The 16,252-nt window shown below is 49.6% G+C and overlaps 1 protein-coding gene across 19 annotated transcripts in view; it reads right to left on the bottom strand.

Annotated features, from left to right (window-relative positions):
- Window positions 1-16,252, bottom strand: part of AFDN (afadin, adherens junction formation factor) — a 110,937-nt gene that overhangs the window by 58,638 nt on the left and 36,047 nt on the right. For 15 of the 19 annotated variants that reach the window (XM_042253722.1, XM_042253732.1, XM_042253723.1 and 12 more), the window contains exons 4-8: window positions 15,184-15,347; window positions 12,832-12,992; window positions 8,476-8,633; window positions 3,157-3,268; window positions 2,052-2,219 (exon numbers count right to left, since the gene is read on the bottom strand). In XM_042253722.1, the coding sequence (XP_042109656.1) occupies window positions 2,052-2,219; window positions 3,157-3,268; window positions 8,476-8,633; window positions 12,832-12,992; window positions 15,184-15,347 (763 nt within the window). The remainder of the gene's footprint in view (window positions 1-2,051; window positions 2,220-3,156; window positions 3,269-8,475; window positions 8,634-12,831; window positions 12,993-15,183; window positions 15,348-16,252) is intronic. The other 4 variants (XM_042253725.1, XM_060419324.1, XM_042253730.1 and 1 more) reach the window with 1 other exon arrangement.

Below are 16,252 nucleotides of genomic sequence, written 5' to 3'. Positions count from 1 at the left end.
TGCGGTCCTCACCCCCGACCCGCCAGCACCCAGCGGCGGGCGGCAAACACCCTCTCACTCCGCGTGCAGACCGTGCTCAGCGCGCAGCGGCCACACCGGCAGGCCTGGGGGCTCTGGGGTGAGAAGCCCGTGGCAGGCACTGGGCCTGCCTCCGTGACCCCCGAGTGTGGCCTCCATGAGCAGACAGGCTCCCCCACGGCCCCGTACCTGGCAGGGCGGCAGACCCCCGGGTGCACGACGCCTGCCCGCTCAGACTGAGGCCACGAGTCGCACGAGGGCAGCGAGACCTCTGGCCCCTCTGCACCCGCTGCCCAGGCGTGGGTGGCAGCTCCGCAACCTTGACTGGAGGCGGCGGGGGCCGTGCATGATGCACGCTGCCAGTGTCCGGTGGCAAGCAGGACACAGCTGGCAGCCGCGCAGGACCCCCCATCCACCCCTCTACACCTGTGAAACAGCTCCATGCAGTTTACAACCTGGGAGACGCTAAGTGTGAGATAAGCAGTCACAACAGCACTTCTCGCCGAAACCTGAGTCCCAAGGTCGGGGGTTTAATCTGACTTGCTGCCACTCCACCTCCAAGGCCCATAACAGCGTCTGCCACCTAGGAAGCACTCGGGGAGCACTCGTCATCCTATCTCTGCTACCACCCAAGTCAACTTGCTGTTCTTCATTTCAAAACTATTCTATGTCAGCTGCTGTGTATGAAGTCTCTATGGGCTAATACTACTATCTTCAAACATTTTGGTTTGGGAGAAATAATCATTAATTTCCAGCACGTAATGCAAACTTTTAAAGGACACACCCAATGCCCAAAGACCAAGTTTCAAAACCAACGGCCGTCTCCCAGCCGCCGCGCACCGCTCCCACGGCTGAGCACCAACCCCCACACCCGGATGCAGACACGCCAGGCTTCCATACCGAAGTGTGCGTGACCTTTTCAGCCAGAGAACTCAGAGACAGAGCAATACTCACATTTCCCCACAAACAGCTGATCGATTTTCAAAAACCTTCAGACATAGAAGCTACTGCCTGCAGCACAGGGCCACGGACTATAAACTACACCGTCAACCGAAAGAGCAGCCATTCGCCTGCATCAACAGCACACTGCCCAGCGGACGCCCTGGACCACAGGGACCACGGCCCATCATTAGTGAGCCATAATTTTGTGAGCAAAAATAAACACTCAGGAGTCAAAGAGCAAAACATACTTCCTGCCCAAGGACCCACAGGCTATCTCCATAACAGTTTGCTTTCAGCTAAGCTTCATTTAAAAGAAACTCTGGGTGGGAAGGTCGACTCTGCTCTTGATAGCATTTTACGGTACAAGTCACACGGCACCATTTTAACCAAATAAACAGAAATGACTCAGTTCAGCTGAATGACACGCGTGTCACACACTTATCAAGTATGTAAGCAGATTAAGCACATTATGTAACAATGTGTGTGCATAAGACATTTTAAGAAAATCAGTGTATCTCTCCACCTGACGGCTAACTTGTAACAACAGCTTCAGCTCAAGAGAGCGAAACACACGCACAGCCTAGAAGGCTGACCCGACGCACACTCAGCCTATCACCACTTGAAGCTACGCACAGCCCTCCTCCGGCGCGTGGGCTTCCTGGATAGACAGCTATGTTTCCAGATATTCTCTAGGACGCTCATACACTGAGCGACGGTGTGACACACACACACACCCGCCTCTAAAAGTCTGTCCTGAGAAAAGCACGTCTCGGTTTCCTGATTTTTAGTAGCTTAAGTATTTTACAAGTTTATTTCGGGAAATAAATTTTTTAAAGGGAGTAGATCATTTAAACGTCTCAAAACCTCTCTGTATTCACTACTTAAGATTTTGTTTTTCAATATCCATTTTTGTGCACGGTAGGTTTATTCTTATGCATAAGCATACATATCCTATGATCTTAAGGGTTTGTTTTTTTAATAAATACCATCTTATGATGGCTACTAAAAAAGAAAAGGATGTCAACCAAAAGACAGGCTATCCGAGTAAGGGTCGCCACAAAGCGCAGCACGCCAAGCGTGGCCCTGCTCACCCGGGCTCAGCTCCACGAGGTAGGGCAGCTTCTCGGGGGGCAGGGCGGAGCCGTAGGCCGACCCGTCGGCTCTCTCCTTCCCCTGCAGGGGCTTCCCGTCCGTGTGCTTCTTACTTTTCTTTGGGATGTGGTCTGGTGGCCTCCTCTTCAACTGAAAGACTAAAATCCCTAGAACAGAAACACTAAATTATCAACCGACTCAAGTGAATGTTGATGGATAGCTGATCGACCATCAACTGCCCAAGGTTCATCAGGAAAATGCAATTTAACATCTCCCAAGGTGGCTCCAGTGGTCAAGAATCCACCTGCCAATATGGGAGACACAGGAAACCTGGTTTGAGCCCTGGGCTGGGAAGGTCCCCTGGAGGAGGAAATAGCAACCCACTCCAGTACCCTTGCCTGGAGAATCCCTTGGACAGCGGAGCCTGGGGGACTACAGTCCATAGGGGTGCAAAGAGGTGGACACAACTGAAGCAACTTAGCATCGCATACCATTGCCCAAGGCATAATTAAGAGAAGCTCACGCAATTTAACTTTGTGTTCTTGAAAACTCTTGTAAGCAATTTCCCCAAAGCATTTTAAATAAACAATTATGCAAACACGCTATACGCTTGAAAAACAACCTATTTCAGAATAAAGGCTTCTATTGGCAAACGACCCTATGATCGATACGGCCATACGCACATGTGGTAACACAGCTCACATGAATACACAGGCACATACACTCTTAATTCCACTGAATTAGGTCACAATCAAGAGCAATTTGACTTTAATTAAGTTTAACTTCATACTGTCCAGAAAATGTACGAAGCAAGTGTACACTCGAAAGTACCAATCTACATTCAAATATGTCAGGGTTAACGGGCAGTAGGTTTTCACGTCTTCGTCAATGCCAAGGCCCTCCACTGAGCAACAGTGAGCTTAAGTAGCATTTCTGAAAGCAAGAAAACTGTTCTCTCATCAAAAAGGCCACCTTTATGCCCTCACCACTCTGAAATAATCAGGAGAAACTGCCTGAGCAGTGGAAAGCCTCTTCCGGCAGGTTAGACCCTAACCTATCCCGTATCCCAGAGCTAATTCCTTAACAAACACAATCTCTCTTTACCTCTGTCACTCGGCCATTCCCTGAAGATCTGTAAAGGACACTCGTCATCATCAAGGATAACTTCTTTAGCACCTTTTTCATCAGAATGCTGGGCTCCAGGAGGAAGCATGACCTAAGAGAAAATAAGAATTAACTGTGACTACACCCAAAAAGTGAATCAGTGGGTGTTTAAAAGAATGTTTTGTTTTTGAGGAAATTTAAAAAAAGTCACTGTAGAACTGAATTGTTCAAACACTATGAACAGTCCTGAAAAACAGGGGCAAAAGTGAGGGAACAGCTTCCAGTAGAAACCTCGGCCAGCTGACCAGACCGCCGTTACTGGCCTGGCCCTCTGTCCGCCCCGAACGCTAGCCGGGTCTGCTCCCCGACACGCTGTCGGCAGGCTGCCTGCGGTGCTCGACCTGTGAGGAGGTTCTTAGAGAAAGAGGACTGCGTCACCGCAGACCCGCCGGCCCACAGCCTCCCTTCCACTGTCACGCGGGTGTTAAGAAGGCAGTCCCATCTAACACGTCCTCTGCAGGAAAACCACAGAGCAGCAGCAGAAGAGACCAGCTTTCCTTTCCTCGTACAAAATTCTTTTTCTGATTAAGTTATAATCAGATAGTTTAGATGCAGCACACGGCCATTCACTGAACGAGGGCTTTTAAGCTACTGCACGCACGATACTCACACATCTGTAGCGCTGTATTACTTTTTATTCCATTTTAACGGCAAGCAATTTTCTTAATCGTTGGAAAAAAAACTCCACGACAGAAAGAAAAGAGCCAGTGACCAGGGCCCAGTCTCCAATGCCCTGCTGAGTTCTAGCCCGTCTCTCAACACCAACCAACACACGACTACAGAAAACAAAGCTTTACTGGCACTTGGAGATTATTTTCAAACTTGAGTTATATTCAATAATGTTATAACAGACATTATGCCCAATTACATCATATGCGCATATATCAAGTGGCTTGGACGTCTACAGAACCGTATAACTTCTCTCTACACTGCTACAGATTACCCTAAAAAGACATTTATTATTAATACGACACACCCTTACGCTAAAGTAACTGGTATTTCCTCACAGTGTCTTGTACTAAACGTTGCATCCTGGGCTTGGAACGCATGCTGCTCCAGGGTCTGACCTGCACTCGTCTCCTCGGTCTCACACCCTGCCATGCAGCCTCAGAGAGCAAGTCCCTTGGAACTTCTCCGGATTCTCCGCCAGGCCACGAGACCCCATGCGGCACTGCGCCTGCAACGCCCCTCCCAACTTCGGGGTCCAGCGAGCGGCCCCCTCACCCCTCAGCTCGGGGACGGCTCCCCCAGGGAGCCTCCCCTAACCTCGGCGCTCGGCGCCGGCCGCACGCCTGCATCTCTCATTCTCGGCCTGACTCCCTTTTCTGTGAACTCTTCTGAAGGCAGGTCTCAGCTTTGACCTAACACAGCATCCAACACAGCACAGCGCCTAACAAAGAGCCGGAACCCGCCTGTGCAGAGTAACTCGCTGAAGAGACAGAAGAGATGAGTGAGTGAGTATGGAAGAGCTTCGCATCACATGATCAGTGAGAGGGCAAGAAAGCAAAGGATTTCCATCTCGAGGATAAAAACAATTATCAACCCCTAACTCATTTTGCCTAAACTAGCAGGGAAAAAAAGAAAAAAATGCTCAAGAACACAGTATTTAGAACAAAATCCCCAAACTACATGACCCTCAAAAGAATCATCAAATGATTTCAAAGAGACTATCAGAAAAAGCCCAAAGAAAGTATTTTATAACTTCATGACTCTGACCAAGGTGCTCTTTCATTTTCTCATCTTCATCAATAAAATCAGGCGGAAATTAAGGAAAGGAAAATACACAGTATGAAGTCTCCTGCCACACAGTCTCTCAAACGCAGCTTCAAGGGACTGAGAATCACTGAACAGACTTACACACAGGACAAGCGCCCCCCTGGCAGACCCCGGGGCCTCAGCGCCAAGAGTCAGGCGGCAGTGGCCGAGCTGCAGCCTCGGGCGCACAGCCTCAGAGGCCCAGGTGGGAAAGGGTCAGGCCCCTGTTCGGCAGTGCAGCCTCTATTCACACCACTGCTTTGCTGTTTTCATCCTCAGACACTTTCCACAGTGGTTATTAACTGGAAGTATGAGGAAAACGGACCCAAAAAACCCAAATCCTTCAGGTCTGGGAGACACACTAGTGTTATTTCTTGGACAACCTCTCTCTCCACTTCCTACCGCTTTCTGTGCCTGGCCCTCCGTCAGGAGACCTTGAGTCTCCCCATCTCCCGTCTCTCTGCCCTCTGCAGATGTCCTTCGCACCCCCTCTCAGCCCTCCCGCTGACACTGGGCCCCTGGCCCTTCTCTGCACGCTCCTCCCACAGCACTCTGGTCCATCCCCCGAAGCACCGGCCCAGCCCTTCTGTCTCAAGTCTCGGCTTTGAGCCCTTCCACCTGCTTTGTCTCTTCTACCTCAGGTTCTCTCATCTGCTCGGGTTGGTCTGTCTTTCACTTTAAAGGCATTTTCCAGCATCTGTTGAGTCCGGGTCGTCCTCTCACACTGATGGCGAGCCCAGGGAGAGCAGGTGGTTCTGGTGAGGGTGCCTGCTAGTGAGCCAGGACGTCCGCAGGTCAGAGTTCACACAGGCTGCTCCTCCCTGAGAGACGGCGCCGTCTGGAAGGAATCGCTCATCTTCTGGCTGTCGGGACTCGGGGCACAGCCTCCCTCCATCCTCCTGCTTGTGGTGAAGCCCTTGCTGTGCCAGGACCCCAACCCCGCAGTGTGACCAGGGCCTTCAGGAGGGGAGGGACAGGGCAGCCACAGCGGGGCAGGCAGGCTGGTGGAGGCTGCTCCCGGAAACAACTCTCGGGACAGCCTGTCCTGAGACGGTTTTCAATGCTGCCGGCGAGTGCTGGAGCCCCATACTCCTGGTCCTCTGGGCTAGGACGTAGGGCCCTCTGCAGGTGGCTTCCGGCCCAGCAAGTCAGACACGCCTCCTTCAGGTCTTGCATTCATATCTACGGCCACACCAGCCTGAAAGCACCTGGTCTCGGAAGCTAAGCAGGGGCGGACCTGGTTAGTACTTGGATGGGAGGACTGCGTTCACGACTACTGCCATCCCTTCTCTCGTGCCCTTTGTTCTTGTGCATTTACACAGGGATTTTTATTCCTTTACTGTCATCTCAATGGGATAAAAACATCTGTCTTCTCATCTATTTTCAGCTGAAAATTGGGCTTTACTCATAAAATTATAGACCTAGCAAATGGTTTTTCCAACAGAATATAAATTCTCAGCTTTACAACAAAAAGAAAAAGCCATAAAACTCAAGCAAGGCCTCTTATTTAACTCCCTCTGTAACAACACTACCAGCACTGCTGAGAGCTCAGAGCAGACAGCACTCAGCTCACAGCTTGAAAGACTGAACACTGCTAGGGTTCTGAGTCGTCTACACAGTCAGTGCAAACCCACCCACAATTCCAGCAGGTTTTATGTAGAAACTGATAAGCTGATTTTAAACTTATGTGTAAATGCAAATAAGCTGGAATAACCAAAGCAATTTATTAAAGCAAAAGGAAAAAGTGCAATAGGGACTTTATATGATTTTAAAAGACTCATGATAACCTACAGTAATCAATATAGCTTGATACTGGCAAAAAGATATGTAAATGAAACACCAGATTCCAGAATTAGAACCAAAAATATATATGGCCAACTGATTTTCCACAAAGGTACCAAAGCACAGAGGGAAAAAAGAAAGCCTTTGCAACAAATGGCACTGGGTCACCTGGGTGTGGGCACAGAAGTGACTCTAACGTCATACCACACACAGACATTACCTTGAAACGGAACATACAGCCCCAATGTGAGACCTAAAGCTGTGACACTCCTAAAATAAAATACCGGTGAAAGTGTTCACAACTTTGGAGGTAACAAATCTCATATAGAATTTAAAAAGTATAGAATGCGAAAATAGAATTACCAAGTTAGACTTTAACAATTTTAATCATTGAAAGATACCACTTTAAAAAATGAAAAGGCAAGCCAAGCCACAGACTGGGAAAAAACATCCACAGCCTATGTATCACACGTGGGACTTAAAATATATACAGATCATCACGGAAACATAAGAGTTTCCACAGTGAGATACACCACCACACATCAGAATGACGAACAGGGAAGACAATCGACCGAACGAGAGATGAGTGCAGAGAGCGCAACGGGATCTCTTGTCTACGTGTGGGGAGCTGTAAGTGGTACAGCCATGCTGGACACGCACATATGTGCCTCCTGTGGGACTGAGCCCTCTCCTGAGTCTTTACTCAAGAAGAGAAGTACTTCTATGAGAAGACCTACCACGTATGCTCACAGCAGTTTTACTGTAGGAGTTAAAAAATGAAAACTGGAAACAACACAAATTCCATCAACAGGTGATGGACGAACAAGCTACGCCACACCCACATAACGAAACACACAGCAGAAAGAGGCACAGGGAGCTTCTGAGGGTGTCCCTGTGCTGACTGGCCAAAACTGACAGTGCGGTAGACTTTAGTACATGTAACATATCGTTCTTTAAATTATTCCTAAATAATCTTGTGGGAGGAGGAACTAGGACTACCACACTGTGATTATTTAACAATCAATTGCTGAGATGAAAGAAAGGAGGACACCTTTTAAAATCTACTTTCAATGAGATTCTGACAGAAATAATGGTTACAAAGCTAATACCTACTTGGGACTGAGTTAAAGGTGAAGGATTTACCAGAAAGTTTGTCTTACAAGAGAAAAATCTGCTTGATTTTACTCAGTGTGATCAAATCAATTCTGAGGTATAAAATTTCACTGTTATTTCTTGAGAACTCAGGTCAAAGACACAACCTTCATCTCCAAGAAATTATGGATGGCAACTAAGTCTATCAACCAAATGTTGGTTAGTGACAAACAGCAAACCAAGATTCATTTAAATGCTGAGTTGTTACGTTAAGAAAACAATCACTAAAGCAGATTTTACAAAAATAAAATTGTTATCTATATATTAGTATATATGCTAAATAAAAATTGGAAGGGTACGTACGAAGACGTAAATATCGCTTATCCTTTGGTATTAGAACTACAGAGAATTTTTATCTTCTTCAATTTGTCTTTTTATACTCAGTTTAAAACAAACAGAAACACAAACTACTTTTGTAATGGAGGGAGGATGTTGTCTTTTATACATATGCCCACGTCTCAGTTTACCAGATTCTAACAACACAGCAGGGGGAAAGTCAGCCCACGTTCAACTCCCACATCTGCCCACGTGAGCGCCACATCCACGCCCGCGTGGCCTGGGAGCACTCACACGGGCAATGCAGTAGTCCCTGGGGTTCTCCTTCTCCAGGCCGTACTTCTCCAAGGCTTCAGCCACAGCGAAGTCCGCGGGGTCTGTAGTGGACAGCAGGATCGTCTTGTAGGGAATATTTGGTTTTAAGCTATCTGCGTAAATTCTCAATGTTCCACCTGAAAAAAAAAGTTCAACGTCTTTAAGCACAACTTTTATTTTACTCCAACAACAGAGAGCTGTCCACAAATTCCAGCCCCACTTCCTGTTAAACAACACCCATGGCAGGGCCATGCTGGCCCAGTGACCCTCAGCCAGAGTGGAGGAGAGCCAGTTCTGTGTGGTAAGGCTGCGCGTGCCCTCTCCTCGAGCCCACGCTGCGTTCGCGTCTGCTCTCGGTGAAGGACGGAAAGGCGCGTCCCGAGCACTGCCCCTTCTCCGCCTGCCTCCCCACGTCCTCGCTGTGCCGAGCTAGACACCGACCTTCCCCAGCTCCTCAACTTCCCGACCAACAACCGGAAATTAGTCCCTTCTCCCTGTGAACTAGGGCAGAGCCATCCGGACACCCCGAGGTTTTCTTCCTTGTACGTTTCTCTTTAATGGACTCTTTACATGTTGTATCATCGCATTTTTGGTGTCATAATTTGCTTCCTCCTTACAAGATTTTTAAGCCCTACAATTTTAAGCCTAGATGAAAGACTCCTGGGGCAGGTGTGCAAGTCAGGCAAGGCACCATGTTCCCATGCCACGTGGGACCTGGAGGCGGGGGCACATTTCCTTTGACTTCTTTGTTCCACCTTTAAGTTAAAGAGTGAGAATAAAGATCTGTGCACCTTCACGCAAACTCTAAACTTCTGTGACTCCCGGTCTGCTGAATTCTAATGCAGCTATTCTGGCTACTGAATGCTTCTTACACCCTTTGCACACAAGTCTAGCACACAGCGCCTCATGACAACCTGACACCAATAAAATAATGCTGGTCTCCTAAGATAATCAACAAGTCCAGGCTAGCATTAGAATGCAGACCTGCTGACATAGGCCAGGAGGCAAGCTATCTACAGACTCACAGGGACAAAGACCCCCCAGATCAACAATAAAGACATAGCCCGGACTGGTCACTGTCACAGGCTCTCAACAGCTTGTAAAGGGTAGAAATTAAGGGGAGAAAACTAACAAGAAGGGGAAGTAAAAAAGGTAGATCTTTTAGAATGTGTCTGAACTTGAACGACTGCTAGTTTAACACAAGTAGATACAGACCAATGTATATGGACCCACAGTACCCACAAAAACCTACAATAAACACAAAAACTCCAAAGAAGGAAACACAAGAATACCACTAAAGAAAATCAACAAAATACAAGGGAACGAACAAAGAAACAGAGAAAAACTACGTACATGAGCAGAAAACAAGCAACATGGCAGTAAGTACATACCTATTAGTAACCACTTCAAATGTCAACAGACTAAACGATACAATCAAAAAACACAGGACAGCTGATTAGATAAAAACAAGAACCATCTACATGCTGCTTATAAGAAACTTCCCTCAGAGCTAAAGATACAAACCGACTGAAAGTGAGGGGACAGAAAGAGACAATTCATGCAACAAATGACAAGAAAGGGGGGCAGTAATGATGAAAGGACACAAATACAGGATGCTGATGCACGCATTCACACGAGTGTGCCTGCACCGAGCCCCGACTGTAGGCAGCTGAGCTGAGCAGGCATGGGGAGAGGGCCTGACGGTAACACAACAGCACCAGGGAGCCTACCGCCCAGCTCATCCAGGGACAGGTCAACAGACAGATGAATGGATGCAGTCTGATTTAAGAGCTTTTCACTGTAAAAGCACAATACCACAGAATCAGCACAACCGAAACACACATCTCCCTAATCTCTGAGGAGGGAGAGACAGGAGAGAAGCTGACATTTTAAAACTCCTGCTGGCAACTATAACCTGCCTACGTAAACACACGTTTCAGTTCTAAAGCTAAGGGAGGATCGCTCCCCTATTGGGAAGATGCACAATGCGTGGCCCGCAGAGCAGAGGATCGAGGGCAGCACACGCGGCTCCCGAGGCTGTCCACAGGAAGCTTAAGCGGAAGGGCTGACCCCACGGGCATTCTGAAGTCACTCACACTTGGGAGGCATCAGAGAGTAAATACACCCGAGTGCTGAAATTAGTCTCCAAGGTGCAGAGCCAGAGCCTGCTGCAAGTGACGACTTCTGACCCGCCGTGAAGGGAGTCGGACAGTGTGTGTGAGCTCCTCACGAGAACCTGGGGACCACCCTGAGGCTAAGGACGGCAGAAGGACACACTCTGCATTCCTCTCTTCCCACCATGACATCACCCCAACCCAGCAGACACAGAGATTACAGGGACACACTTCTCTAGGTTACTTATTAGACACAAACGGACAGAACGCTTCAGCGAACCTCACCTGACCGTCGCAGAGTTAGCACAAACAGCTGCTCTACCCGACACAACACCTCAACGTACCCTACCTGACTGTCTCAGAGTTAGCACAAACAGCTGCTCTACCAGCACGCTCTGGTTTCTCGGGCTTCCTGGAAGCTTGCACAGGCGGCTGGACCGCAACCACCCCTCGAGCAGACAGCCCTCCTCTCCTGGGTGTCCGCCGTTTCTCCTCCTCGCCCTCCAGAGGCCTGTTCTGCTTCCTCCGTCTGCACCCCGACAGCGGCCTTCATTCCAGGTCTGTATTACCTGCACCGTCTCTTCCATGCCCAGTGACACCACTGACCGGTTCTCAGTCACCAAGCTGGCAGCTGCTCCCAAGACACACGAGTGAATCTGGGCTTCCCCTCCAGACGTCCCTTCACCCCGCAGACCTGCAGCCATCCAGCTGAAAACAGGGTGTCATCCTGAAGGGCTCCCCTCCTCAGAAAACCCCGCCAGGCGCTGGCGCCCTTCCTTCCCTCTGCTGGCGCTTGCCCCTCCCCTCCCTCCTTACGGCCGCCGCCCATGACCGCTCAGAGTCCGCCCTTCCAGGGCCGCGCTCACGGCCGACACGGGCGCCTGCTTCCAACCGCAGCCCCTCACGTGGACCCTCTGCTCCGCTCTCAGAGCAGCCGCCGGATCTGAGGCCCGGGCTAGACTGGAAGCATTCTCCTGATAAGCCCCGAGCTTGCACTTTTTCGACATTTTCCCTAAAACTTTCACATTTTTCCTTCCTCGTCTTTGCAGTTCCTCTCTTCCTCCTTCTTTTCCACGCAGATATTTTTAGCCATTTCAAATCCCTGCTGGAACAGGACAGGACAGGTCTCGAAAGCCATCTATTAAATTATGTACAGAAGAAGTCTCTCAGCACCCTAGTTTTTTGAGTCGCCGACACTACAATTCCCATGAATCACATAACGAAGACTCAGCTCGTAAGGGCCCTAATCGCCCCAGGAAAGGCTGACGACGCCCGCCTCCGAGGCACCTCACCGTGGCCCCGCAGGAGAGCCAGAGCCGACGACCTACCCGGCGCGACATTTTCAGGGAACGCCGCGTCAGTGACACAGCCTTCTGATACGGAGACTTTCTGAGCAAACGACTCTTTCCTCACAAGCGAAACTACTGAACAACTAACTTGTGACTTTACCACACTTATTCACACACGTCAGGCGCGTCCCTAGCCGGCAGCACTCGCGTCAAGCGCAGCAGCGGGCGCGGCGTGCGTCAGGCGCGTCCCTAGACGACGGCGCGCGTCAGGCGCGTCCCTAGCCGGCAGCACTCGCGTCAAGCGCAGCAGCGGGCGCAGCGCGCGTCAGGCGCGTCACTAGACGTCAGCGCGCATCAGGCGCGTCCCTAGCCGGCAGCACTCGCGTCAAGCGCAGCAGCGGGCGCAGCGCGCGTCAGGCGCGTCCCTAGACAACACTCCTGTCAAGCGCAGCAGCGGGCGCGGCGTGCGTCAGGCGCGTCACTAGACGACGGCGCGCGTCAGGCGCGTCCCTAGACGTCAGCGCGCATCAGGCGCATCCCTAGACGACGGCGCGCGTCAGGCGCGTCCCTAGCCGGCAGCACTCGCGTCAAGCGCAGCAGCGGGTGCGGCGTGCGTCAGGAGCGTCACTAGACGTCAGTGCGCATCAGGCGCGCCCCTAGACGACGGCGCACGTCAGGCGCGTCCCTAGCCGGCAGCACTCGCGTCAGGGATAAGCGGACGCGGCGTGCGTCAGGAGCGTCACTAGACGACGGCGCACGTCAGGCGCGTCCCTAGCCGGCAGCACTCGCGTCAGGGATAAGCGGACGCGGCGCGCGTCAGGCGCGTCCCTAGACGGCAGCACTCGTGTCAAGCACAGCAGCGGGCGCGGCGCGCGTCAGGCGTGTCGGCAGCACTCGCGTCAGGGATAAGCGGGGCGGCGCGGGGCCTGTACCCGAGTCTGGCCGCCCGTCCGAGCTCCGGAACTCCTGCATCCTCCTCTCCAGCTTCTGCTGCCGCCGCCGCTTCATGACCACCTCAGGGTTGGAGATGGTTCGCGTAAAGCTGGTCTCAGGCATGTCTTTGTAGACCTCAGCGGCCAGGCGAGAATTCTCACTGTGGGGAGAGAGGGAGGAACAAGACACACGAGGTTACATTAGAGACAGGCTCACTGCTCGCACCCGACTCACAGGGCGCGGGTCTTCCAGCCGCTCCAGAACCCTGAGCAGTTCTGCCCTGCCCTGGTCTAATTAGGACAGATAAAGTTTCTCTCGGTACAAACTAAACTGCTGAACTAGGCAGAAACTCCTAATTAAAATTTTATAGTTGTTTACAGAACTTAATTGAGTATTCATTAATAAAACAAAGAAAATAATTTCAGTTATTTCTACAAGGTTTCTCTATCTCAAAGAGATTAAGTAAGTGTTACAGCATTGCAACCACAAGAAACAAAGAACTGAATACACATTAGCAAAAATCTGTCTTATAATTATGTGTGCATGCTCACTCAATCATGTCCAACTCTTTGTGACCCAGTAAGTCTTGAGGAATCAAATGGCATGATTCTTTAACAACTGAAAGACTGAAAAAGGAAATAGCTCCCAAAGTTCCTACAATGAGTCTAAGTGTAGAGAAGGATGAGTTCAAAACTAAATATTTAGGTAAGACTAATACAGGGCTTCCCTGGTGGCTCAGACGGTACAGCATCTGCCTACAATTCGGGAGACCCGGCTTCGATCCCTGGGTAGGGAAGATCCTCTGGAGAAGGAAATGGCAACCCACTCCAGTACTCTTGCCTGGAAAATCCCATGGACAGAGGAGCCTGGTAGGCTACAGTCTATGGGGTCACAAAGAGTCGGACACGACTGAGCGACTTCACCTTCACTTTCAATATACTTGACTAAATTTTGATATATATACTTGAAAGATGTCATAAAAATCATAAAATAATTTCATCAAATCAGTTAAGCTTTGAATCTATTGTTGAACTTAACTCATTTTAAGTAGCCTACTTTCTTAACACAAACATTGATCACCCTGTACACTAAATTAACAGAATGACTGTAGCCTCAGTCTTAAACTCTCCTCTTCCTTGATACTTTTCACATGTGAGCAAGCCATGCGTGCAAGTTCCTCCTCTGGCATGAATACACTGAGTAGAGCCTCACTATGTAACATACTATACTCAGGAGTTCATGCTCATCACACAGGCATCTCTGCCTAACAGGTTAAGATCTAAATCCACTCTGGTGCAATCTACAATGGCCTCCAACTCCACTCTAAAGTAAACATCCTTCACTGACACTGGTTAACATCCTCAAGACACATGGGACACTTAGAATCAATCAAAATATGGGAAAAGATGATGTCACTGCAGCAGAAGCGCAGAAGCGGTTAACAAGCGTGCAGAGGCAACGGCCGTGCTAATGGTGAAGCCAGCTGCGCTGACACGCTCCCACACACCGCAGGGATCAGACACTGCTCTGTTACACTCGCCAGTCCTAAGGGAGGCACGAGGGGCCCGCGGGCTGGAGACCCTTGTCTGGCAACACAAGCATGCCACAGTGTCTCTGAGCCACTCTTCCGGAATATTTCCTAAGGAAATAGTCAAACAAGTCCTCAAAACTGTAGAAACAAGGACGTTCGCTGGAGTGGATGCAGTCAACACCAAGACGAGGAGGCAGCCTTGGAAAAAGCATCTGATGATGGAACGAACTGACTGACCTGAAAACCCATGAGGCTACACAGAGGCCAGGTTCTCCTCACGCCTCCCTTCTGTTACCCCCTCAGCTCTGAGATCAGAGGCACAAGTCCCTTCAGACAGGTGAGCACACCTGTGCTGGGGATGGTGCACAGGAAGGAAGGGGAGGGGCTGGGTGGTCCTGATGGCGCCTCTGAGCTGAGACGGGGACACCAGCTTTTCACCAGTCTTGCCAACCTCCGATCAGGCGTTAAGCGTATCCGAGGTGTCTGAGAAACCACTGCTGCCTTAAGGACCGGAACAGCAGAGAGGGAAGGGAAGGGAGGCAGGGATGATGAGAATCTGACCCCATGGTTCACCGGGAAAAGCAGCCCCGTTCGTGGGTTCCCCATGCTAAGATGAGCAAGCACCGCAGACTGGCAACGTTAGCAACACGTGCTGCTCAGCAGACGCCTGGCTCCCCTCGGCATGCAGAGCCAGGGCACGCTGGTCACTGAGCTGAAGTCACCCCTCCCCCATTTATCTTGGAGTTTAAGGAGGCCTGCTGCGTTAAAAACATTTGGCTTAGAACACAAAGAAACAGGAATATTTCCACAATTGACTTACATATCATCCCCAGGAAAAGGTCTATCATCTTTATCAGACGCCTGTCTCACTGCCTCTTTTTCTCTCTTCTTTTTTTCCTTCTTTTCCTTCTTTGAGAGAGTTCTCTTGAAGTTCTGGATAACACCTTCTTTTTCCTGCTTTTCAGGTCCGTTACTTTGAGCCTTCTGATAAAAGCAACATTATCACTCCACTGCTCCGACACAGAATCACAGAGAACCATCTATGGGGATCTAACTGCATCTCACACGCTACAGCCGGAAACAGCCACTGGGGCAGGGAAGGCCTGGGATGAGAGATGGGCTTTGTCTCAACTGTGCCAGCGGGCACGCGAGTATACCGATCCACACTTACACGCTCAAGATCTCATTTTACCGAGTGAAAATTTCACCTACATTCAAACCGATAACCAGAGAAGCAAGCACACAAGAAAACCCAAACCCACTAAGAAAACGGGTGGGAATCACACCAGCTTATCATTTTTAATAAATAAAAATCCAAATAATTAGTAACTTAAATGGATGGAACCTAGTGGAAATACAGAAATAACCATTTGAAATATTATCTACTTTATAGCTGTTTCCTTTAATGTCAGAAGAAATGTCAAGAATAGCCCTAAAAAATTGGCTTTTATGAAGCAAAGTTGTTAAGTATTGTGTTTACACAAAAACTTCTAATTTCTTTTCCAGATCTTTTTTTTTTTTGCTTATTCTTAATTTACAACATGACCTGCATGCAGAAGACACAGAAACAAATTATTTTTTATATGACTTAATAGGCTGGCTGGTAAAGAATAAAAAAAAATACAAGATTATTTTATGGGGAAAGAAAACTGCCTTTAGCTGTGCCGGCAAGCACCTCCATCTCCATGCAAGCTGCCTGGGCCCCATCCAGTCGTCCCGACCCTAAGAAGGGCTCTACTGTACACTCAGCGGGACCCGGGGCCCCACCAAAAGGCACACCAGCTGAAATCACGTGGTTAGTCGCTCAGTGGTGTCTGACTCTTTTCTCTTTTCGAATCCATGGACTGTAGCCAGCCAGGCTCCTGTGGCAGAAAAAAGTTATCCATTCT

This window comes from Ovis aries, chromosome 8 (assembly GCF_016772045.2).
Source record: "Ovis aries strain OAR_USU_Benz2616 breed Rambouillet chromosome 8, ARS-UI_Ramb_v3.0, whole genome shotgun sequence".
NCBI classification, from domain to species: Eukaryota; Metazoa; Chordata; class Mammalia; order Artiodactyla; family Bovidae; genus Ovis; species Ovis aries.
Note: the sequence above shows the minus strand (reverse complement) of the source record. Positions and strands in the feature narration are given on the sequence as shown.